General features: G+C 44.9%; 1 protein-coding gene across 2 annotated transcripts in view; it reads left to right on the top strand.

The window, feature by feature from the left end:
- The window catches only part of JAK1 (Janus kinase 1), a 115,883-nt gene that overhangs the window by 69,945 nt on the left and 19,809 nt on the right, over window positions 1–26,129 (top strand). For both annotated transcript variants that reach the window (XM_054574185.1, XM_054574184.1), the window contains 7 exons: window positions 5,027–5,180; window positions 8,979–9,142; window positions 10,812–11,151; window positions 12,705–12,890; window positions 16,458–16,615; window positions 18,907–19,030; window positions 20,925–21,111. In XM_054574185.1, the coding sequence (XP_054430160.1) occupies window positions 5,027–5,180; window positions 8,979–9,142; window positions 10,812–11,151; window positions 12,705–12,890; window positions 16,458–16,615; window positions 18,907–19,030; window positions 20,925–21,111 (1,313 nt within the window). The remainder of the gene's footprint in view (window positions 1–5,026; window positions 5,181–8,978; window positions 9,143–10,811; window positions 11,152–12,704; window positions 12,891–16,457; window positions 16,616–18,906; window positions 19,031–20,924; window positions 21,112–26,129) is intronic.

The raw sequence follows: 26,129 nt of genomic DNA, 5'->3' as shown, positions 1-26,129 counted from the left end.
CTTGCAGGCATTTGTTCTTGTTGCTTGTGTGAATGTCTCACTATTAAAAGCTGTCTTTGCCTGCTCCCCAATCTGTTAAGCTGCCAGGAAATGTATGCTGCTTCATTTTTGGCACCTTGACTTTGTACCTGACATTGCTCTTCAACAGGATATTGCTTTGTTACCACAGGCTCTTTGAACTTGGGGAAAAGAAGATCCCACCCTAAGCTAAAACATTTGTATTACAACAACTACAAAAATTTTGAAACCTCATAATCTCACCACTAAAGAAGGTGTAATACGAAAATAAATGTTGGTGACTATTTCAGTGGACTCTCGGTTCTATTTTGGGAAATAATCTTGTACTTCAATTATAGTTTTCTGTTTTTTGTTGATTTTGATAGTTATTGTTTTATAATATATCTTAATATAAGACAAGAATGTTCTTTATTTCTTTTTAAGAAAGAAAATGTTTTATCTAAATGAATTTCCTTATCCATAAATAAAATTCTGTAGAAACCTGAACTGAATTTGTTGTATAAAACATCTGTACATAAGCTTAGAATACGCAGTCATCTGAAATACAATTTTCTCAACAACTTGCAAGGAAGGCATATCTCTCAAAGTTCTATCTGTCTATCTCTTCCTCCTTCCTTCCTTCCTTCATTATTCCTTCATGTCATTCTGAAAAGGAATCTAGGTAGCCATCATACTACATTTATTTATATTATTCTTTATTTTTTCCCATTAACATATTATAATGTTAGGAATTATTGTTTGGCCCAAATTTGATGTACATCTTCATAAGTAATCTTCCAAAGGATGTAGAAGTTCCCTCTTCAATGTAATTCTAGTTTTATCTTATTAGGACAAAATTGGGAAGATGTTGATTTTGGCTGTCACTGCTTTAACTTTGTTTTGTTTTGTATATTTGGTTTTGTCATCTTATTATATAGAAAACTGTCAGCCTTTGACTATAAGCAATTTCTAGAGATCCAGCCTCGTTTTAGTCTCCCTTTGGCCTTGAGTGAAGTAGAGAGACTGCATGTTATCTTTGACCTCCTTGACCTTACACTGTCTGAACGTCTTGCCAAAAGACCTCCAAGCCAAAGCTGGTTCTACAGGGCTCAGATAGCAGCCGTGAAGAATGTTCTTATTCAGAGAGATTGAAAATTGCATTCTGCCCAGAGGGAGTGTGTTGGGCCCTTGGCTCTACCAAGTACAAGGACTCTCTCATAGAGACTCAGTGGCATGTAGAAGAAGAGGACTGTGGCTTGGACTGGTTCAGGGAAAATCTCTTTTCACTGCTTCCCTCACGTAATTTCCTCTGTGCTTGAGATTCTTTTTCCCTCTGTCCTTGGTAACTCTCCATATTGTACATAATTTTCATTCTCTCATCACTATCTTCGTGCACTATCAAACAGAACTTACCTGGCCTGCCTGCCAGCCTGTCAGAGCCCTATTTTGAACTTTTGTATAATGGAGTGCTGGGCCCATGGTGAGCACGCAAAAGCTCTTAGCTGCTATCTTCATCATCCTGTTTAACCCTTTTAACTCTTGCTTTCCACGCAGAACTTCTAGTAAATCTCTAGCTATTACATGAATGACCAGACTGCTCCATTTTGGATTTTCCTCCGCAGTCAGAGTTGGCCATGTGTTTGTGCATTTTTCTCCTGCTTCAGTGTCAGAGTTTCCTGTGTCGGCTCAGCTGGTGGAGCTGATTCACCTCTTGCTTTCTGCCTGCCCTAGAGAAGAGATGCCAGCCAAGTCCTCTGAGCCTGCACTCTGCGCTGCCCTTGAAGAGCACGCTCCTCGGCCAAGGGAAGTGCGCTTGCCAGCCTCTTCGTCGCTGATAGACTCAGGCTTCTGTTATCAGTGCCTGGTCCCATGCTGTGTAGGTGGGTTAGGGCAGTCCTGCAGCTGTGGGTTATGTAGCATGTGGGCTCTGGATATGTGGTGCTTTCTGTGTGCAACTGAGAGACACCAAAGTCCACAATCACTTTAAAAAGTTATGTCTGTAGAATCACTAGAAGTTTAAAAATGTTGATTTCACTTTTTTTAAAATCCTCACATGAAGATATGTCTATTGATTTTAGAGAGAGGGAGGGAGGGAGGGAGGGAAAGAAACATCTCTCAGTTGCCTCCCATGCGCACCCTGAGCAGGGATTGAACCCACAACCTAGGTATGTACCCTGACCTGGGATCAAACCCACAACCTCTTCATGTACGGGACGATGCTCTAACCAGCTGAGTCACCTGGCCAGGGCTAATTTTCCTGTTCAGGTAACTTTCTTATCCATTGTTTCCTCTCTGTTTAATTTCTGCTCCCCTAATTAATTCATTCATTTGTTGTTTATTGATCCAACAAGCATGTATTAAGCACTTGAACTAGGGATTCACTGGTGAGCAAGACATCCGAGGCCTGTGCCCCCACAAAGCTCACGGCACTGCCACCATAGCATCTGCTTCTCTCTTGGCCTCTCGTTCCTTCCATGGAGCTGTCCTTCAGGGACATCCTGCCTCACATCAGTTTGCCTTGTGGTCTTTCCTCTGCCTGCTGCATATGGTTCAGGTTCTGCAGCCTGGCATTTATTTATTCTGTCCCAACTCCTTCCCCAGCCCTTTCTTTCTCCCCTCACCTTCCTTGGCAGCAGAGGCCAGCTTCTCCCTCATCGGTACTGCTTTGGCACCTTATCTGACATCTACGGACAAGTTATCTATTAGGCACCCAGAACTGCCAGAAAATCAAATGTATAGAAGACTAACAACTAAGCATTTAAAGGAACCAAATTTATCCAGATGGGCAGGAGGGGCAGAGATAGGGCGCTGGGGCAGAGAGGACACAGTGCAGCTTGGGGGACTGGCAGCGGCGGCGGTGATGTGATGGTGGTCCCACATTCGTGTGCGGTGGTAAAAATCCGGAGAGACACCTTGGGAGTGATCCGTGCTGCAGATCATACTACGCAACCTAGGAAGCACTGGCAAGATAAAACCTTATTACTTCTGGCTATAAAAACCAGTGAAGGCTGGGATAGTGGAAAAAATTGCCATTTTTCTCAAGAGCCCATTTAAAGGGCCCCCACAGGCTTAGAACATCTACAAACCCACGCACTCTGGGAATCACCACCCGGGCAACAGCCGGAAGGGTGCCAGTCACACATGGGAAGTGAGTGAAGTATCTAGAGTTGGGGTGAGTGCCGGGCAAGCTGTTGTCCCCGCTTCTGACTCCTCCACCCCCACAGAACCACAATGCAATGAAACGGGTTGCCCCACCCTGGCGAATACCTAAGGCTCCACCTCTTACAACATAACAGGCACACCAAGACAGAGAGTCAAAGCAGCTCTACCTAATACACGGAAACAAACACAGGGAAGCTGCCAAATTGAAGAGACAAAGAAATATGACCCAAATGAAAAAAAACAGAACAAAACCCCAGAACAACAACTAAATGAAATGGAGGTAGCCGACCTGCCAGATGTAGAGTTCAAAACACTGGTGATCAGGATGCTCAGAGAACTTACTGAACATGGCAAAATCATAAGGGAAGAAATGAAAGTTACACAAAGTGAATTAAAGAAAAACCCACAGGGAACCAACAGTGAAGAGAAGGAAGCTGGGACTCAAATCACCAATTTGGAACATAAGGAAGAAATAAACAGTCAACGAGAACAGAATGAAGTAACAAGAATTCCAAAAAATCAGGAGAATATAAGAAGACTCCGGGGCATCTCCAAAAGTGTCAACATCCGTATCATAGGGGTGCCAGAAGGAGAAGAGGAAGAGGAAGAAATTGAAAACTTACTTGAAAAAGTAATGAAAGAATACTTCCGTAATTTGGCAAAGGAAATAGACATACAAGTTCCGGAAGCCACAGGCAGTCCCAAACAAGTTGGACTCAAAGAGGACTACACCAAGACATATCATAATTAAAATGTGAAAGATTAAAGATAAAGAGGGAATCTTAAAAGGAGCAAGAGAAAAGCAGAGAGTTACCTACAAATGAGTTTCCGTAAGACTATCAACTGATTTCTCAAAAGAAACATTGCATGCAAGGAGGGACTGGCAAGAAATATTCAAGGTAATGAAAAGCAGGGACCTACAACCTAGATTACTCTATCCAGCAATGCTATCATTTAGAATGGAAGGGCAGATAAAGTGCTTCCCAGGCAAGGTAAAGCTAAAGGAGTTCATCATCACCAAGCCCTTAGTGTAAGAAATGTTAAAGGGACTCATTTAAAATAAAAAAGAAGATCAGAACTGTGAACAGTAAAATGACAACAACTCACAACTATCAAACAAAAACAAACTAAGCAAACAACTAGAATCAGGAACAGAATCATAGCTAGATCATATGGAAGGTTATCAGCTGAGAGGAGGAAGGAGAGAATGGGAGAAACGGTATAGGGATTAAGAAGCATAATGAGAAGGTACAAAATAGGGGGATGTTAAGAACAGTATAGGAATTGGAGAAGCCAAAGAACTAATATGCACGACCCGTGGACATAACCTAAGGGGGAGTGGATTGCTGGAGGGAAAGGGGGTTACCAGGCAGAGGGGTAAAGGAGGATAAATTGAGACAATTTTAATAGCACAATCAATAAAATATACTGTAAAAAAACAACTTTTTTAAATCCTCAGAAGAAGATATCAGAAATGTTAAAATGTGAATAAAATGTCTTGGATTCAAGGCAGGATGGCAGTATTAAAGGGGGTTGCTGGACTAGCATCTCCTTCAGTCAGAAGTGTTTCCTGTTTAGGAAGACACAGTGAGAAGTTACAGGAGCTATCTTTGTGATCTTAAGGAAGTCACTTTATCTCCCTGAATCATAGATGGGGTTCTGGCAGGGCACTTTTCACTGAGTGTTTTAAGAATGAAAAGAGAAGGACCTCATAAGCAAAGAAGTACTACAGATGACAGGTCTGTCTGTTTGCCTCTCAGGGAACGTTAGCCTCCGGCACTGATAATTCCAGGTCGAACCAGGACACTTCTCCCACAGATTTCAAGGTCACCATTCCCACAATTGACATCATTTTCTTTTGTTCCAGATTTTACTTTACCAACTGGCACGGGACAAATGATAATGAGCAGTCGGTATGGCGACATTCTCCAAAGAAGCAAAAAAATGGCTACGAGAAAAAAAAAGTTCCTGATGCAACCCCTCTCCTTGACGCCAGCTCCCTGGAATATCTGTTTGCTCAGGTAAAAAGTTTGGGGCCGGGAGCTCCTGGAGTTCATGGGATGGGTGAGGCATTGTAGGGTTCAGATTTCCCGGTGCAGCCGGACTTGGTGGTAGCTAGGATGCATTATGGGCTCTCTTGTGGGCAGTTCTTGCCACTCATGGACTTGCCCAGTGAGGGTGGGGAAGGCTGTTCCAGTGGACTGTTTATCCCACTTGTGGGTTTTCCAGGCTTCACTTCCCCAATCCTTTCTTTGCCCCTTCACCTCCTAGCATTTTACTTCTCATCTGCAGCTTTCCATGGAGAGAGCAGAGGGGAGCAGAAGCAAGGGAAGGTGTAGTTCAGTGGGGCTAAAGAAGATGCAGCCACTCTGAGCCACAGAGGTGGTGGAAAGATGAGGCACTAGAAGAAAACAGAACAGAAGTTAGAGCCATCTAAATTACATTACCCGGAGGCACTGTGTGTCTAGGTGCGTGCGCACACACACACACACAGCCCCCACCCACAGACACACCGCCCCCCAAAAAAACAGTTTTGTTTATGTTTTCTGATTTCACCGTGTGAATGTGTGTTACGCACAATGTAGATTTTGAAAACATCTTATTGTTCATATCATTTTATGAATTGTTTTTTATTCATCCTATTGATCGTTCTTAAAATGCCAATGTAAAATATAGATCTTTGTTATTTTAATGACTTCATAATAATCTTTGTTCAGCAAATACTTGCCGAGTGGCTCTGTACTCTGTGCTGAGGCACTGCAGGTACCGTGAACAAGGCAGACATGGGCTCTGCAAGCATCAGACGTACAGTCCAGTCGGGCAAATAGAAAACAAATAAGCACATAAACATACACAGGTATACATAAGAAGCTGTGAGAAATGCTCTGAAGGAAGAAGTTTTTGTGATAGAGAATATGGGGAGGAGTGTGCTTGGGGAGACCTAACTTAAAATTGTTGGATCAGAAAAGGCCTCTCTAAATCTTGAAGGATAAAAAGAGTCACCAATTTTATGGGAGAAGTGGGGAGAGTATTTCATCTATGTAGAGCAAAGCTTTTTAACAGCAGCACTACAGTCTTCTTGGGCTGGATAATTTTTCATAGTGAGGGATTGCACTCTGTATCATAGGAGGTTTAAGCACACTGTGGGCCTTCACTCATGAAATGGCCAGTAGCACCATCCACCCAGTCTTGACAATCAAAAATGTCTCCAGACATTGCCAAATACCTCCTCCGGGGCAAAAACCTTCCCTTTTGAAAACAACTGATATAGAGGGGACAGGATACGGGAAGGCCCCGGGGTAGGTAAGCCCTGAGAGGAGAGTCAGGAGGGCGACGGGAAGGAGGCGGGGGAGGCAGACCGGCGCAGGTGATGCAGCACCACGAATGAGCTGGCAAGGGGTTCCGTCGTCCCCCACCCCACGTGCGGTGAATCGCCGTTTGGAGGGTTTGATCTTATTCAGGTTTGAAGTCAAGGATCATTCTTCTTGATATATGGAAATGGGTTGTGCTGCAGCCAAGAGTGCACTTCAGCTGAGAAGGTGCTATAATAGGTTCAGGTAGGAGAAAACGCTGGTTTGACTTGAGTGTAGTAGCAGTAGAGTTGGAGAAAACTGGATGGATCTGTGATTGCTTTTGGAGGTAAAATTGCTTTGTTTTACTGATGGGTTGGATGTGGAAGGGGAGGGAATTTGAAGAATCAAAGGTGATTTGAGATTTCTGTTTTGGGCAGTGTTTGATAGATAATGGGAAGACTGAGAGGAACAGGTTGGAGAAGGGGTGGGAATTCAGTGTCTTCTTTTGGAGATGCCTCTGAGACACATAGGTGGAGATTTCAGGTAGGGAGTACAATGAGAAGGAATCCATAGAAAAGCCATCGTTTATTGAACTAATGTCTTGTTTTTGGACATACATTGTTTGTTTTTCTCAAGTTTTCTCTGCTGTGCAGTCACTGTTACAAGCTATTTGAGCAACCTCATACATACATACTTATGTATCATGTTTTACTATTTCGTTAGGATCTACTTTTATACACGTGATATTGTGTCACAGTTGCATTCCATTGTATAGCTTTAGTTCCCCATCCCATGCAGACAACAGAAAAATGCCAGCCCCGGGCAAGTGCTGTGTTGAAAAAATGAACTGGCCCTTTTCGGATTGGTCTTTTGAATTCAGCCTCCCAGTTTTATATATTCAAATCTGAGATTTTCTCTTTTACCTTTTTTGGGAGAGGAAGTGTAAAGGAAGTGTGAGACATACATTAGGGGTAAAGTACTGCACTTGAGGTACTTGAGGTTTACAGAGATGTTGACAGAGGAATCCCAGCCAAACAAATTAGTTTTGGCTCTTGTTTGGCTCTTCACACGTTGCTGGCAGAGGTGATTGTTGTTGGTCCTCATTAGTTTACGGAAGTGGTCAGTGTCCTTTTCTTACCTGAGAGAGAGAAGAGGTCTTATCTTGAAAAGAAGAGGAACTGCTGTGGTGAGAACCCTCCATCCAAACCCACTAAAGTCCAATCCCTTCAGGGAACGTGAGTGGCTTACTTATGTGGGAACACCACCCCCAGACGTTATGTCTGCCTGTGTTCAAGCTAGAGAAAGGCTAAGGATCCCCAGCCCACAAAGGACTGTGTATGTTAAGTTGACTGTATGAAGACTGTGGCTGTAGCACAGTGTGGAAGAAACACAGCCCCGGAGTCACATCTCGGTTTGACCGCCTACCCCACCGCTTGCAGGGTCCCTGGCCTCCGTGCGGTGCTAAGTATCATTCTACTTGACTTTGTTTTTTATAACTACCTGCTGTTCTGTATTTGTTTGTTTCTTCTTTCTTCTTAGAATGGAATCTCCCTGAGGGTCAAGGATGTAGTTTGGTTTACTGCTAAATCCTTATACCTAAGATAACATCTGGCCTGTAATTGGTTCTCAGTATTCAGTGATTACCAAATGAATGAATGAAGTTATTTAACCTTCAGTGCCTTAGATTTCTCATTTGTTAGGTGGAGATGATGATGTTAGCATCTATCTTACAGGACTGTTGTGAAGTTTAAATAAAATAGTAAATAAAAGGAACCTCGCATGTGTTTAGCATTCAGAGTAGTTTGAGAAGAGGGAGCTAGCATTGACATTGTCTTCATTCCTCTGTACAAGGCAGGTGGTGGGCACTGCTTTTGGGTTTCATTTTTTGTTTTTTAAGACTTCATCAGCTTTTGGAAGGCTGTGCACCTCCCATCAGTGAGGGGGGGTGTATTTTGGTGATACATTTCACTACTGGGAACAAACAGCAGATGTTGAAAAACCTTACACATGGTAATGATGCATGTAGAATGTGGATTCCTTCCTGTTTCTCTACATCTACACCAGAATAGGGAACGGTGCTCTGTCAGTCATAGACGCAGTTCCTAGACAGGGATATCTCAGTACGTGTTTGTGGAATTAGTGAGCGATCACACCCCAGCCAGCTGCCACCCTCCCTTGCCCTGGTGCAGCCCAAGCCCAGTGCGTGCTACCGTTCACCATTTCTGTGGTAAGCCCCATGAAGGGACTTCATGTGTTCATGCTGTTTACCAGGACCTAGCGTGTGCTCAGTCAATGTTTGTTAAATGAGTGAATTAATCTGGGGGGAACATCTCCTGAGCCCCTTTGTGCCCAGCTGTTGAGAAAGAGCTGTGGTGTCAGAGAAACTATCAGTTTCGTTTGTCCCTTTCCTGGATTGCGTTTCTGGGTAGCACCTGCTTGTATGGAGAACCTTCTTATCAAGATCAGAAACATGGGTGGACTCTTGAAACTTCTGGTGGTTCACTTCTTCTCACCTCTGCTCCAAAGGGACAGTACGATTTGGTCAAATGCCTGGCCCCCATTCGAGACCCCAAGACAGAGCAGGATGGGCATGACATCGAGAACGAGTGTCTGGGGATGGCCGTCCTCGCCATCTCCCATTATGCCATGATGAAGAAGATGCAGCTGCCAGAACTCCCCAAGGACATCAGGTAAACCTTTCTCCTGGCTGAGGAATTGATTGTGGGGATGGTGTTATTTTTATTCTCGCACATCTCAGTTTAGTCACTGCCAACGTTTGGCTGACCCCTCCTCTCTGCAGAGTAGAAATTTTTTTAGAATATCTATAAAAGGTAGTATAATTATGATTGTGTCCTGATTTTAAATGTTGGCTGATGACCTCAAATTTGTACTAGGGTGAACGTTCTCAGCTGGGATGCCAATCAGATTAGTGGCCCACATGGCCTCCCCTTCCCTCTCTGCCCATGGTGTACATTGCTCTCTGTCACTGCACTTTTTCCTTTTGTGCAGGACCCATCTTAGACTCCTTTTCAGTAGAGCTCTGCAGGTACCTACTAGAACCAGAGTTCACTAGAGAACTGTTAATTCTGGTGGGAAGGCTGATCAACTGTTATCTTAAGGAAATTATATTTACTTAAACTATCTGTTGTGATCAAGTCTTTGTGAAGAAACAGTCTGTGTAATTTCCACACACCTATGAAATACAATCTTTTTTTCAATGAGTTATTATGATTGTCATAAATGAAGACTGTCTCATTTTGAAGAGAATATTGTATGTATCTGTAATATTTGTGGCATGTATCTTCTCATAAGGTTACTTCTTGTATCTCTTTATATCTCCCCTGCCCTTGACTAGAGGCTGGAGCAGGTAACAAGCTGCCCCTCAGTAATGCAGGGACTGATTAGATACATGCTGTATTGCTACTTTCTCTCTCTCTTTTTTTTTTTTCCTGCCACTTTTGCTCCAGGCACCTGCTCTTTATTTTTTCAAGAGGCTAACAACTCTGATCTTCCCCTCCATTCCATTAACTTTTAAAAAAATTATGATATTTGTTGGGGATAAATTCCTAGCTTCAAAATTTCCACTGCTTTGAAGCCATTCACACAGCAGGGATTACCCTGTGCCAGGCACTGTCTCAGGCCTGGGAGCAGCAGGCACACTAGTCTTCCCACTTGATTGGCCCCAGTGGAGTTGTTCTTTCTTTCATGGGTTTTCTTACTCTCTTTAAAACTGACTCCTGTTCTAGCAGTTTGGGATTCTGTTAATCATAGGTACTTTCCCCTTAAGCTCATCTGATGGACAGTCATTTTTCAGTTATTTGTTGGGACATTTCATACAGCAAAACACTAAGTCTTTTGTATTTAATTAGCTTTTACGTCTTTTTCCCATTTCTAATAAAAAATGTGATCTTTATAGAAAAATTATAAAACAGACATGCAAGTAGAAATACAAAGCATCTATAATCACTCTTGACACCTTTCAGACCACTTACGAACTGATGCAGAATCATAGTGTTGGGGTGTGTGTGTGAGTACTGACGTTCACAGGAGCAATGATGCTAGCCAGCAAAATGATAGGGGAATCCATTTGGCTGCCTGTTTTTGTGATTCATAAAATTAGATGATATCATAGGAATTCCCATCTCAATAAAATCTGTGGAACGTACTTTTCTCTTTCAGTCCCTATCGACTTCCGCCTCCTAGTGATTATCCTCCTCAGTGCTTGCTCCATCTCACTGAGCCTTCTCTCTCACCTGGCAACACTTGGAAGGAAGATTCATAGACTTCGGTTTGTTTCTAAACTATTCTCTGCTAACCTATTTGTGAAAAAAAAAGATTTGTTTTTCTATTTTCTTTTAGCTACAAGCGATATATTCCAGAAACATTGAATAAGTCCATCAGACAGAGGAACCTTCTTACCAGGATGCGGATAAATAATGTTTTCAAGGATTTCCTGAAGGAATTTAACAACAAGACCATATGTGACAGCAGTGTGTCCACACATGACCTGAAGGTGAAATACCTGGCCACCTTGGAAACTTTGACAAAACATTATGGTGCTGAAATATTTGAGACTTCCATGTTACTGATTTCATCAGAAAATGAGATGAATTGGTTTCATCCGAATGACAGCGGGAATGTTCTCTATGAGGTGATGGTGACCGGAAATCTTGGAATCCAGTGGAGGCAGAAACCAAATGTAAGTGGCGGAAGGTGGCTGGTCAGAACAGAGTATCCTGCGTCACACGGTGTGCTCTGTGTATCCTGTTGGAATCACCTGTTTGCATGCCCATCGCCCCTGTTAGCAGAGCTTGTCTACGCTGGGGACCATGTGGCGTTCATCTTTTATTGTGTCCATGTACCAGCAGATATAAGTAAACATTTACTGAGTTTCATAGGGAAATTGAGAAATATAATAACATAAGTAATATGTACTAATAACAGCAGACACTTCCTGAGTGCATACCATACCAAGTACTTTTCAAAGTATTTTACATGTATTGACTCATTTATTCCTTAAAAACAAAACAAAACACAAAAATCTTTGAGGGGAATACTGCCATTATCTCTGTTTTATAGATGGACACACAGAGGCACAGAGAAGGTAAGAAACCTGTTCAAGGTTATGACTAATGAGTGGTTATACCAAGAATTGAACTTAGGCCTCTGGCTCCCATGAAATAGAACAATTGATTTTTTAATTTGAAGCTTTTTTGAAGTATTTGTTGAATGAGGCAATAGAGCAAGAGTGGTTTCCAAGCATGGATTTTAAACTTAAATAGACCGGGTTCAAATCCTAGCTTCACTATTTATAGTTCCCTGGCCTTGGGAGGCTTATTTCACCTGTGTCAGCCACATATTTATCAGTAAAATGTATCTACCTGATAGGGTTGTTGAGAACTAAATGTCATTTAGCACAGAGCCTGGCATATAATAAATGTTCAGTTAATTATTATAGCTGCTATCATCATCATCATTATTGTAAATAATAGTGTTGAAGGTGAGATTCATTTTTCTCTTGTTTTATTCTCTTGCTTAAGTAACACTGTATAACACTTACTGAGTACTTGCTCTGTAGTAGGTGCTCTGTTAGTAAGAATTTATCTAATCCTCAAAGCACCTTGTGAAGATGTAAAATCTCTGCATTATGGATGAGGAAATGGAGGCACAAAGAGATTAACTAGTTAAGTTACTTGCAGAGACAGGACCTTAACCCAGATCCCTAGTCTGCAGGACCCATACTACACACAATATTTAAGCTTGTGCAGACCTGTATGACCCCTAGATTATACAAGCATGGGATTTATACCTTCTGTTGAAAATTTTGACTCAAATATTGTTATGAAGTCAGGAAAGCCCATGTTCTGTCCAGTCATACATGGAAAGAGCATGTTCTCTGCCTGTATTGAAACACACGAGTCCAGAAGCAAGGGGACGTGATTGTAGAAGTGTGCCTAGTGCGCAGTTACTTGCCTTTCTGAGTTCACTTGTACGTCATAGATTATGAAAACTGTTTAGTCATTGCGTTCATTATGGACCCCTCCAGGTGTAAGATGCCAGCATTCCCTGACAGGACCCAAACCTGTGATCCTAAGCCCTCAGTGCCACCTCTCCCACTTCCTCTGCAAGTCCAGGCGTGCCGGTTTTCTCCTCCCTGGCTGTCAGCTCTGCACTGGTTTCCCAGAATTGACCTTCGACCGATAGAAAACGAGAAAGCCAACTCAACTCTGTCACTTTTATGCATATTGTCAGGTTGTTCCTGTTGAAAAGGAAAAAAATAAATTGAAACGGAAAAAACTGGAAAATAAACACAAGAAGGATGAGGAGAAAAACAAAATCCGGGAAGAGTGGAACAATTTTTCTTACTTTCCTGAAATCACTCACATTGTAATCAAGGAGTCTGTGGTCAGCATTAATAAGCAAGACAACAAAAAAATGGTAAGTTTGCATCAGAAGCTATTCAGTCTGGGTCTAGTGGTGAGAGAAGACTTGGCTGAGGACAGTCACACAGCACATGTTTTTCAGAGTTCCTGTCCCAAAGAGAAAACCTGATGACTATCACATTCAAGCCAAAAAGTTCCTATTGCTGACATGGACATTATCAGTGTCCATTGTTGTCCTACCTGTACACTGCCTTTGTTTGGTCTTGCAGATGTGTATCTGTTTCAGCGTTTGCTGCCCTCCCAAAGATATTTCAGCATCAGTATTTAATTCATAAAAATTAGTGGATTTGAAGAAAAAGAAGACGAGTGAGTGTCAGCGCTGTTCCCCCAGGCCTCCAGTGTGGTCTCTCTGCAGAGTTAGGGGGGCCATCGGGAGCAAGGTCGGTGGGAAGCCCCGCTTTGCACTTCAGCAGACTGTTAAGCTTGCGGCTGTGGCCATGGTGGCCGTCCTCATCATGGTCTCAGGCACACCCAAGTGACTCTCGGACAGAGGAAGTGGTGCTCAATCTCACTTCCTCTCTTTGGTATCACTTGAGGACACAATCTAGACAGGCAGGCCAGTTTTGCAGGGGAAGTGGGAGCCCTGCCAAAATATACATGCTTGTGTTACGGAAGTCACGGCTGACGAGACGTGGAGAGACAGGCCGGTGAGGCAGGGTACGCTCCCTAAGTGAAGGTCGTCAGCGCTCGGGAGATGCCATATTTTGCCTAGAATTTGGTAAATACTCAGCACCGGGAAAGAATCTGATGATGTGGTTTAGGGCAGATGGTCACCATTTTACATGGAGAGTATCTTGTCTTTTGGTGTATCTTTTGGAAAGCAGCTTGGCTACATGTACTGAAACCCTTGAAAATATTGATATCTCCCTCCTTTCAGGCACCTAGGGATCTTGTCTCCAGAAATGGTCAGATGCAGGCAGGGATCTGTGAGTGAGAATGTTTATCCCAACAGCATTTGCAGTATCAAAATACTGAATATAATCTAAATATACAGTAATAGAAGAATGGGAAAATAAATTACCCAAGTAGTAGAATGCTATATAAATACATTGCTGAATTTTTTAAATAATCTGGAAAAATGCTTTATAAATGGAAAAGAGCAGAATGTAAAACTATGTGTAGAATGATATTAATTTTGTTTGAAAAGTTATGTATACAGCTACACATGATCTTAGAAAATTAATAAAATATTGTCAGTTATTATTTATAGTGGGTTTATTAGTGATTTGAGTTTTCTTATCCTCTCCTTTTTAAAACAATAAACATACATCAATTTCATCAGGAAGCCCATGATTAAAAATAAAGTGAAGGGAGAAGTATAAGAGCCCATATAGATGTTAGTGGGAAGATGGAAAAATGGAAGGAGAAAATAAAAATAAATGTGATTTATTAAGGCCATGCTATAGGGCTGTGTCTTCATTATCTTTCATAGTCCGTACCAGAACCTTAGATGTCGGACCTGTGGCTCCAGTGGGGAGTCAGACTGTGGAGAGGAGCAGAGACCCGCACAGGGTCACAGAGTGAACGAGTGGCAGCTCTGCCTGGGTTGCTTGGGGTTCCAAGGCCCTCTCCTCCTGGAGTCTCCGCAGCGAGGGGCAGGCTGGCACATCTGTGACCTGGCTCTTCAACATGGCCAAACCCTGCAGGCGTGTGGCAGAGGAGAAGCAGCCAGCTGGTACAGTTTTTGTGAGCCTGCCCTTGTTCTGTCCTGGCTGACAGAGCCCAGTCTGGCACCCAGTTGGTACATCTGTCATTTAAGTTGAAGCTCACTTGGCCCACATGGGCCGGCGACTCTGTGCCAAGCTACAGTGCTGTGCAGGGAGCAGGAGGAAGTCAGGAAGAAATAAATATTTGACACACACACACACACCCCCCCCCATTACTTTATTTTGTTGTACAAACATTTGCTATTACAACATGCCAGGCACTTCCTATTTTGAACACTTCACAAATGTCAATTCCTTTTATCTTCATATTGACCCTATAAGGTGGATACATTATTATCCCCATTACAGAGCGGAGGGAACAGGCACAAAAGGTTAAGTAGCTTACCCATGGTCACACAGCTCTTTGGCCAAACCATTTGATACTGCCAGTATTTGACAATTTTTGACCTATAAAAATGATTATTACATATGCTTAAACATACTAGCAAGTGGATGGAGAGACTGCGATTTGAACTCAGGTGAGCTTGCTCTGAAGCCTGTGGGTCTGTGCGATGCTTTCCCTTCTTTGTCTCACTCCCCCATCCCTTCACAGCCAGGGGATTTCCAGCCTGGTCTTTCAGGAAGGCAACATGCTAGCATGTTATAAAATCATGTCTTCACTTGACCCCTCTCTGCCTCTCCTTAATGTCTCCCATTTCTATTCACACTTCCTCTCTCAGGGAGCTGACGTGCTTTACTTGGTCTCTCTCATCTGACTGAATGAAGGGCTACCCAACCCAGACCATTTTGAATTACCTTTTTGGGCACCTGAAAGGAAGCACATGTAGCACAGTCTCCTTCCTGAATTGCCAGCCCTGTGGTGGCCCTGCTCTCTCTTGGCCTCCCTGGCTCACAGCCCCATAGCACCCTTCCCTTGGCATCAGATCTCGCAGGGACTAGGCCTCCTTCCTTCCGTCCTGCCTCGTTGCTTGTATCTGCCCCCTTCCCCTCCACTGGTCTGGTTTTCTCTGTCACCAGGCTCTCCTTTTTTCAGTTCTACGGAAAGAGTCTTATATTCAAGTGGTGTTTTGTTCTTCTTTGGAGACTCAGGTGCTTTTTAGTATTTTTGTGAGTCAGAGCTCTGAGTAATGGCTTTACATACCTTCTTTCCCCAGATGATGTTCCTGGTTGACCCCATGACTCCTCTCAAATGGGCAACCTCTGCTCAGGACTGAATGATCAAGACAAAACAAATAAACGAACAAAAAACCTACCAAACTACCTGTCTTCACCTCCAAGTGTTTTCTGAGAACCTTCCTTCCATGGAAATTCCCTCTCTGTTCCCCACTTTTGCCTTTGCCTCTCCCATTTTGAGTGGGATTCTCTGCCTCCTCTAAACCCTTAGAGGTCCCTGGACTTAATCCAGTAGCCTCATCCATGTGTGTGGGGCTGTTTCTGAATTAAAATCCAGAAGTTTCACCTGGACCAACTCTGCATGCAAGGAAGCATCTATGCTGTCGCCTTTTCTATAAAACAGGCATAATGTCTACTGAGTCGGTCATTGCTTAGTGCCGAGACCAAGGTACCACTTGCGCACGCTCTGCTCCGCCCAGCTCTCCTTTCATACCTCCGCTGCCATGACTCCGGCTTGCTTTCACAGGTCTCCTGCCTACCACGGCTCCCCCTTCCCCCTCCTCACACACAAACACCCTGTATCTCATCCGATAGTTTTTAGATAATAGTTGAGAAAGTGATAGTCAAAATCCTGTGTACATGCCAAGGGTTCAGTTATTATCCACAAAAGGAGTTTCCCTTTGGGGTCAGGCGTTCTTCATTGTGTTTTAAAAAGCTCCTCCCTATGTACCTCCCCCTACAGTCAGATGATGTAACCACGGGCATTTCTTCTCTCTCACCAGGAACTGAAGCTCTCTTCCCATGAGGAAGCCTTGTCCTTTGTGTCCCTGGTAGATGGCTACTTCCGGCTCACAGCAGATGCCCATCATTACCTCTGCACCGACGTGGCTCCCCCGTTGATTGTCCACAACATACAGAATGGCTGTCATGGTCCAATCTGGTTGGTTCCATCACCTTTCCAGATGCCCTTTGTGAAAAGAACCCACATTTCAGTGATTGGGAGTGTGACTCCTTAGACACAGGCGTCATCAGTTGTTTAGGTTGGGGCCAGCTGAGCATGTTTAGTACCGACTTGGTGCCCTTTTTCTGTCCCTGCTGTCTGCTGGGCACACCGCCCTGTCATCTCTTACCTTGGTTCTGGCAGCAGCTCCTCACCTTTTCTCCTTTACCTGGGGCTCCTTGTAGTTTACCCCTTGCTCTTCACAGTTGACCAGGAAGTGCTATACTTCCTAATTCCTTACAGTGCCAAATGTGGGTGATTCAAGAAACATGAGAACAGGCCTCAACATCAGACAGAGTAGTAAATAATGGAATCCTTAGTCAGCTTGGTATCCAGAGTCAGATAAATGGTGGGGGCACTTAGGGTGGCCAGGCCTCAGAGCTGGAAGGGGCCTCGCCAGATATCTTGTCCCTCCTATGTCTCAGAACCAGTAGCCTGTGCTCAGATAGCTCTGGTGATGGGGTTCTTAGTACTACATGGGGCAGCCAATAGATTCCAGCTCTAGCAAGTATAGACATGCTCACCTTCGTGATCTGGAACTGAATTTGCCTGTCTGTAACTTCTACCTACTGATTTGAGTTCTGTCATGAAGCAACAGAGATTCAGTTTACTTGCCCTGACATGTGACTGCCCTTCAGGTAAAGGAAAACAGCTGCTGTGGGGTTTTGTTGTTGTTTTGTTGTGTTTTTTTTTTTTTCAGTTTATCTTTCCAGGCCAAAATGTATCTGGGGAAGCATCTCTTCAGCTGCTTTCCACGTGACACAGTTCCCACCTTCTTCCTTCTCCTAGTTACCTCGTGGACAGGTTGTTTGTTAGTGGGGTGAACCCTGGCCCAGAGCGGCTCACAGACCCACAGGGAATTAGACACTCAGAGAATTGCAGAGCAAGGGGCTGAGCAGTATGGAGAAGCGTGTCCTTCAAATATCCCAACCACAGTTAGGCCTCACAGCTCTGGCACTTGCTTTTCCCTGGGCCTGGAATGTCCTTCCTCCAGTTATCTACACAGCTACCGCTCCCTTCAGGTGTTGCTCAAGTATCACCTTACCCGAGAAGCCTTCCCCAATCACCTTGCATAAAATAACAATCCCTCTTCCCCCGCTGCAGCCCGCACTTCCTGTCTGCTTCACTCTGCTTTGTTTTTTTCTCAATGGCATTTATTACTTCTTGGCGTCCCATGTTTATTTCCCTGTCCATTTGTTTCTTGTTTGCCTACTTTTAGTCATCTAGAATACGAGCTCTATACAGCCAGGGGCACTGTCTACTTTGCTTGCTGCTTTTCCTCAGTACCCATAGCAGGGCCTGGCACATTGTAGGCATTTAGTATTTGACTGAATGAATGTTTCATATTCTGTGGAAGGACTGAACCTCATTGCCTAAGAAGCCTTCTCAAACTAGGGAACATTCAAATCAGATTAAACTTTGAAGAATCAACAGTGATTTGCCAGGTCTTAATGAGGAAAAAGGGCCTCTCATGTGAGGGATCAGCATGTACAAAGGCACGAAGGTGTCCCAGACCACAGAGCAAGGGGTCTGTGCCTTTCTGACACAGATGGAGCACATCATCACTCTTGCATCCATCCTTAATAAACACCACTCGCTAGTGTGGTAACTTCATATGTGTGTTTATTTGGCAGCTGTTCACTGCCCTCTGGGTGTCAGCTCTGACCAGTCCTGGGCATACTAAGATGTGCAAGACAGGCATGTTCCCTTTAACATCTTTCTAATCTTCCCTGATTTCTTGATTAAATTATTCAGTCATTTATTGAGAAGCTGCTGTAAGCCCAGGGGTGCTCTGGTTACTGGGGATACAGCGATGAGCAGAATAATCCCAAAGTTGTGCCTTCCTGAGGCTCGTGTTCTAGTGGTGCTGCCTGGGGCGGGGGAGTGGGGTGGGACCCCCGCCACTGCATCATGGGCAGCTCCGCATCACCAGCCTTGGGGGCGCTCTTTTGGTTAGTGCTGGAGACGGCATGTATAGGGAAATTGGGGGTGAACAGGGCTCAGGGCCATGGGCAGCAGGCAAAGTCCTCCTCTAGACCTTGGAGACTCGGTCTGTTTCAAGGCCCCTCAGTATCTCTGCTTGCTTCATGTATCCTAACTGGGAGGACTTTAGGACCCCGGATAGGTAGGGCCATAAGACTTGAAGCAGCTCAGGGAAGTGGTTGTACCATGGGATTCAGAGTGCTCTTGTTTGGTGACCTCTTTCTCCTTTTGCCTCTCTCATCCTGTAGCACAGAATATGCCATCAATAAATTACGGCAAGAGGGAAGTGAGGAGGGGATGTATGTTCTGCGATGGAGCTGCACTGACTTTGACAACATCCTCATGACGGTCACCTGCTTTGAAAAACCTGAGGTTAGTCACAACACTGGCTTGGGTCAAGCTATTTGGCCGCAGGGTGTGCAGTGCATCCTGGTCCAGGAGCTGTTGTGGAGAGGGACCACTCTTGGGGGACGGAGGTAGAAATGTCTGGGTTTCTGAGAAAATCCTTGGCAGTTCTGACAGGGAACAACCTGTTCTCTACCAGGAGACGGCTCCCAAGCAGCCAGACCCTATAACCTTTCCTCTTCATGTCCCAGTCTTCCATCAAGGGACCCATGGCAGGGGTCCACTGTGGCTCTGGAAGGTGGAACATGACCAGAAAGCCAACACCAGCACTCATGAAGTTTAGTGTAATTATTTAGAGTGGTTTATTTTATACTCAGTGCCAGGATCAGCAGAGACCCCGAATCGTGTGCATTTGTGACGTTCGCTGGTGCAAAATCAGTGCCGAGCAGGCCACCTCGGCAGTAGGCCTAACCCAGCTTTCCCCAGATGGTAGCGTCAGACATTTTAACAGACAAATTTCTGCCCCACCTTTTGCCAAGCGGAGATGTCAGTGACTAAGGTGTAGCTGGAAGCCTGGAATGATGTGAGAGAAACCCTGATGGCTAAGATAGAAGCCAGAATGGTTGACTTTACCTCACTAGACCACATAGACCTTTGTTATTCATGTAATTTTTTTAAAATACAGGAAATGGAATATTTTAAAAGACAATGCATTTTACAGAAGTCAGCACATTAGCATATTGAAAACCTCAGACACAGAAAGGAAAAGTACCAGAGAACCCCTATAGGGATGGGACCGGAGCGGGAAGAGGAAACCGCCCAAGGCGCCCAGGGCCGGGCGATGTCTCTAGGGGCCTCTCCCTGCCTGGGGCTGCTCCTTCACTGCTAGGCCCCCGGCCATTCTGGTGCAGGGGCTCACAACTTGTCAAGTGTGTTGTCTTGCAAGATGTTTGTCTTCTGTATTCATTAGTCTTTGGAGGAAGCTTAATATTTTTAACCTGGATGGGTGCGTGAGACAGCCCAGCCTCCTTCTGAGGCAGAGTTGACCTGTACCAAGAATATCAGCGATTCAGTGACGTGGTGTGCCTGGTGTCACCTTATCTGGGGAAAACAGGGATCACAGATATGGTTACTTCTACTGTTTGTTTCAGCTCAGCAGACATTGTGCTAGGCACTTCACCGAGGTGTTCTTGCTTAAGCCTTATACTAGCCTATGAGATATGTGATATTATCTCCATCATAGAGGCTGAGGCGCTGAGGTTTTAAATACCTTTTCCTAATTTACAGCATAAGTAGAACTTTCTGGCTTTCATTCTTAACCACTAAAATAGTTTCCTTTGTACCAAAGTGCCCATGAAGGAAGTCTTTACTTAGACTTCCTCTCTGTGGCACCATGGAACCCTGAACCTGGACCAGCCAGCTGGCTGCTACCTCCTGGGGGGTTTTCTTCAGATAGGCGTGTAGCCTTGAAGGAGTCAGTTTCTGGATAAATTTTGTTATAGTAAGTATTATTTCACGCATGCTCTTTGTTAACCTTTATAAAGTGCTTACTAAGAGTTATGTGCATCATGCCGTATGATCTTAGCAGTCTTGAGAGGTTGGCTTTTTCATGAATTTCATTCTGCAGGTCCAAAACGAAGTGATACTGGCGTGGAAGTCACTGCTGTTTTGCCATCTCCCTCCTGTCAATTTCCTCTTACCAATGCCTTCTCCTGCACTCCTTTTATTAGTTATATATTTATTATTTTGTGTACTTGTTTATGATAACCTTTTAATTTTGAATACTTTTAAACTTACAGAAATGTTACTGAGATTAGCACTAACCTTCTGTATACCCTTCCCCCAGCTTCCTCTCTTCCCCATGGTACCTTTGCCTGACCCCTTTGAAAACATCACTTCTGCTCATTTTCCTAAATGGCAGGTGCTGGGTGGCCAGAAACAGTTCAAGAATTTTCAGATTGAGGTGCAGAAGGGTCGCTACAGCCTGCACGGCTCAGACCGCAGCTTCCCCAGCCTGGGGGAGCTCATGAGCCACCTCAAGAAGCAGATCCTGCGCACGGACAACATCAGCTTCGTGCTGAAGCGCTGCTGCCAGCCCAAGCCCCGAGGTTGGTACCCTGCCCCTCAGCGCTGCCCTCGCCCTTCAGTGATGCTCTAAGAGCCAGGCCAACCAACAGAGGCTGGCTGCTTTGAAGAGATTGGCCCCTCCCCAGAGTATCTAGATGTTTTTCATTGAGTTTTGTTGCACGTCTATCCTCCACTCAAATCCCATTCCTCAACTGTCTGCATTTTCTATAGAAAAAACATACACCTTTTCTCAACATCCCTAATAGGCTGCAGAAAGAGGCATGCGTAGGACTTACAAACAGAAACTTTGTTCTTTATTAAGATAAAACGTCCTGGGGTTCCCCTGTCAGTGGTTTATTTATCTGAGAAACGTTCCTGACACATCTTCTGTGGGCCAAGAACTCTGTTAGATGCAAAGACTCAGAAATGCCTAACACCTAGTCCCTGGTTCTCCAAAGGTTTGTGTCTAGTACAGCAAATGTTGTAGGGAAATGAAGCCACTGTGGGTGGAATGGACATTTTAATACACATGTGTATCAGACCCTGGGCTTTACAAAGAAGCAATGGTGAAAATCCCTGAGCCCCAGACAATGGAAGGCTGCATGGAGGAAGCAGGTCTTAGGCCAGGTGTCGGACAGTGAGCAGGGGCTTGCCAGTTAAGAGAAGGGCATTTCCAGCCATAGCATGTGCAGGGGCAAAGCGGCAGGCAAGGGCAGGGCTTGTGGGAAGGCTCTGGAGGGCAGATTTGTCTGGTGAAATTGGAAAGGTTGGGGATGCGAGACAGAGGGGAGACACTTAGGATTCCGGGTGGCCTTGAATGCCACACCAAGGAGCTGAGCCTTACCCTGTACGGAGTGGGGAACCATGGCGAATCGGGGAGTAAGGTATATAGGAGAGTGAGAATGTCAGTTGCTCTATTTTAAGCCCTATAAATCTGTCACCAATGCACTGCAAGTGGTTTCATCACCTCTTAGAATGTGAGCACTGGAAGGACACTCAGAGGTCAGCCAGTTAAGCGCCCTATTTCATATACGGGAAAACTGAGACCTAGAGAAGTATTGGAGGTCAAGGTCAAAGAGGGGTGTGCATGCCAGGTCCACCCTGAATGCCAGATCCCTCAAGTATTGTTTTTTCTTTTTCACTCTGACAATTTTATTACATAAATATTACCTTTCCAAAAATATTATTTTTAGTGTACAAAAAAAATATGATACGGTAACCATTCTTTCCAGATGTGATCACAGAACTAGTTCTTTTTTTTAAAGTATATTTTATTGATTATTCTATTACAATCATCCCAATTTTTTTTCCCTTTGCCCCCCTCTACCTGGTATCCCTCTTTTCTCTAGCAACCGCCCCCCCCCCGCATTAGTTCATGTCCGTGGGTCCTGCATACAAGTTCTTTGACTTCTCCATTTCCTATACTATTTCCTATACTAAAGAAGTTTTCAATTTCTTCCTCTTCCTCTTCTCCTTTTGGCACCCCTATGATATGGATGTTGGCACTTTTGGAGATGCCCCAGAGTCATCTTATGTTCTCCTCATTTTTTTGAATTCTTGTTACTTCAGTCTGTTCTTGTTGACAGTTTATTTCTTTCTTACGTTCCAAATTGTTGATTTGAATCCTGGTTTCCTTCCCTCCACTGTTGGTTCCCTGTGGACTTTTCTTTATTTCACTTTGCATAGCCTTCACTTTTTCCCTTATGATTTTGCCATGTTCAGTAAGTTCTCTGAGCACCCTGATCACCAGTGTTTTGAGTTCTACATCTGACAGTTTGGCTCTCTCTGTTTCATTGAGTTCTTTTTCTGGAGTTTCAATCTGCCCTTTCATTTGGGCCATGTTTCTCTGTCTCTTCATGGCAGTCTCCCTGTGTTTGTTTCTGTGTATTAGGTAGAGCTGCTTTGACTCCCTGTCTTGGTGCACCTGTGACGTTGTAAGTGGCCTTAGGTATTCACCAGGGCAGGGCAACCTGCTTCACTACTTTGTGTTGCTGTGTGTGGGGAGGGGTTAGAGAGGGAACAGTGCCACTTGCTTGGCACCCACCCTGTTTCCAGACACTTTACCCACTTCCTGTATGAAACTGATGTCCCTCCAGCTGCAGCCCTGGTTGTGGTTCCCAGAGTGGGTGGGTTTGCGCATAGTCTAGGATTGTGGGGCCCCTTTAAATGGACTCTCCTGAGAGATCGGCAGTTTTTTCCACTACCCCAGCCCCCACTGGTTTTTATAGCCAGAAGTTATGAGGCTTTATTTTCCCTATGCTGGAACCCTGGGCTGCGCGCTCTGACCTGGGGCTGGGATCCTTTGCTCTCTAGGTGTTTTTTCCGGTGTTTATCTGTCACATGTAAATGTCAGACTGCCCGTGCCACCGGCAGCCGCTGCCTTGCCACCACCATACCACGTCCTCTCCTCCTGGCTCCCCAGCTCTGCCCCTCCTACCCATCTGGGTGAATATTTCTTCTTTAAATCATTAATTGTTAGACTTCTATACAGTTCTATCTTCTGGCAGTTCTGGTTGCTTTTTGTTTTGAGTTTAGTTGTGATCCTCCTTATGGTTGTCCGAGGAGGTGAAGCATGTCTCTGTACGCCTCCATCTTGGCTGGAAGTGTGTAGAGTATCTGTTTTTTCACGTTCTCCCACCATGTGTGGGAGAAACCTTAGCCGGGGCCAGGCATCAGAGAAAGGGCAGTTCAGTTGTTCCTGCGGCCCCAGTAAGAGTGGCCAAAGGTACTCTGAAGAGTCTATCTGAGACATCCCTTGTTCTTTCAAGTAAATGGCCTCTGTGAGTCTTTACTTCAGGGCGAGGCAGAGGAAGCAACACCAGAACAGAAAGGGCCTGGGTTCTTGATGTTTGAATCACCTTTTGGTCTCAGCAAGGGACCGTCACTGAATTTGATGAAAGAGGAAGGACTTATGTTCTTGTTGATCAGATAAGGTTTCCTGCCAGCCTCACAGAATAACTGCAGCCTTTGGTTTTGTGTTTGAAGATGCTCCGTAAAGGTAAAAACTTATCTGTCACTTGGCTGTGAGACTTCTCAGTGAGTTAATCCCTTAAAGCCCAGTGACCGTATTTCTTTGCATAATCTCACCTTCCAGATATTAGAAGTAGTGTTTATTTTCCTAGGAATTAGTGGTCTCTGGGTGAGATTGAGGACATGGAGAACAGCCACAGGAAGAGAGAGGTGGTGACAGGTGGGAGTCTGGGACATGATTCTTTGCAGGCATCAGTGGGGCGGGGGAGTCTTTGGTGTAGACACCACCCCTCCTGCCCCAGCCCTGGGAGCCAGTAGCTGTGGAGGGAGCAGCACAGGAATGGAGCTGAACCCCACTGTCATGGCTTTCTGCTGAGGCTCCAGGCATCATGCATTCACTCTGTTTCGTGTCTGTCTCTTCCACTTGACTTTGAATTCGTAAGACAGGAGCTGGGTCCCACTCAGCCCTCTGTGATGCATGAGAAGCACAGCATGCATCATAGAATCATCATTCAGTAGTGTCTGTCATGTGAATAGTGACAGCAGTAGTGACTGTATTGGTGGGTACTTACTAGTCCCAAGCAGTATAAGTGTGTATTTGCATTTCTTTCCTCTACATCATAGTTCTTTGTAGCCATTATAAAGATGAAGAAGTTGAGGCTCCCAGATATTCAGTGACTTGTTGAAGGCCACACATCTAGTAGTATCAGTAGTAGGTACAGGAATAGTAGCAGTAGATGATAATGATGGTGAAATGGTAGTGGCTCCCATCATCTGAGTAATGCTTGCGATTTGCCAGTGTTGGAGGGTGTTTCATGTTTTATGTCATTTAATCCTCAGAATAACTCAGAGTATGTTGTTATTCTGATTATGCTTGTCCAGGATCACCTAGGTATTTAGAGGAGGAGGAGGGGTTTGCAGTCACGCCTCTGACTCCCAGTCCCATGATCTTCCCCCTGTGTCAGTCTTTGCAAAGGTGCAGGTGCAGCCATCAGCCCGAGACTCTGGGGCAAGGGCCAGTTCTCTTTACTCGGGGATGTGGGGGCAGGTGGCTTCTGGGGAGGGAAGGGAAGAACTAGACTTGGGGAGAATAAAAATAAGCCCTATGTGGGAGGCTTCCTCATGTAGCCGTCAGGATCCCTCTTACCTTCCTCTGCCAAAATTAGAGAAGTGGTGAAATCATGAAAATTAAAGAGAATGTCACTTGGAGTTCCTTAGTGTTTCTGCCCTTCTAACCACAAGGTTCTGATGGCCAGACCCCAACCTGGGTTTCCCACTTGAAAACACGTTGAGAAACTCCTTGCAGAATAAATAAAAAGCAGGCAGCCACTCAGACTGGATGTGACAGCTAAGTCCACCAGTTCTTATGTGTTATCCAGTCCTGCCGCCCCTCCAAGTCTGAGGGAGGCCGTGCTGAGGAGGAGCTGGGCCCAGAGGACTCACCAGCCCTTTCATTCCTGATCCTCTCCCATCCTCTGTGGAGCCGGGCTTGGTGCTTGATTTCTGCGTCCTTCAGCTCTGACACTGAGGACTTTGGTAAATGTTGCCAGGGCTCGAGGAACCACTGGTACAACCAGGACAATGCTGGTCAGATGTGAAAGTGGTTGTAGTCACTATGGCTGCTAGTTTTGGAGCATTCACTACACATCAGGCACTGAAGTAAGCCCCGCACATGCCATGTCTCATTTATCCCTCACAGCAAAGGGCACAGCTGAGTGAGAAAACCGCTTCATGGAGGTTAAATGGCTTCCCCTGCTCACGTTGACCCGAGGGCCATGTTCCCTGAAGCAGCCATACAAATCGTCAGCTCATTGCCGGCCCCTGGTCTCTTCCTCCCCTCTAATTTCCTAGACAGCTCTGCCCCAACCCTTCCTGGGGCCACCATTTAGCTGGCCCTTCTGCTATGTCTTTTCTCCATCATGGCGCCCTGAGTTCCCTGTTTGAAATGAATTTTAGCCAGGTAACAGGGTGGAATCAGATAACGAGAGGAGAGCAGACACAGGAATGATAACAAGGGAGTCCTGTACCTGAACCCAGTTTCCAGCCTGCAGATCTGCACCCCCCGTAGGGCCAGGGGTGCTGTGGGAGA

The sequence above is a fragment of the Pteronotus mesoamericanus genome, unplaced genomic scaffold, assembly GCF_021234165.1.
Source record: "Pteronotus mesoamericanus isolate MK-2021 breed Mesoamerican mustached bat unplaced genomic scaffold, CSHL_Meso_final contig_105, whole genome shotgun sequence".
NCBI lineage: Eukaryota > Metazoa > Chordata > Mammalia > Chiroptera > Mormoopidae > Pteronotus > Pteronotus mesoamericanus.
This window is presented reverse-complemented; position numbering and strand designations above follow the sequence as displayed.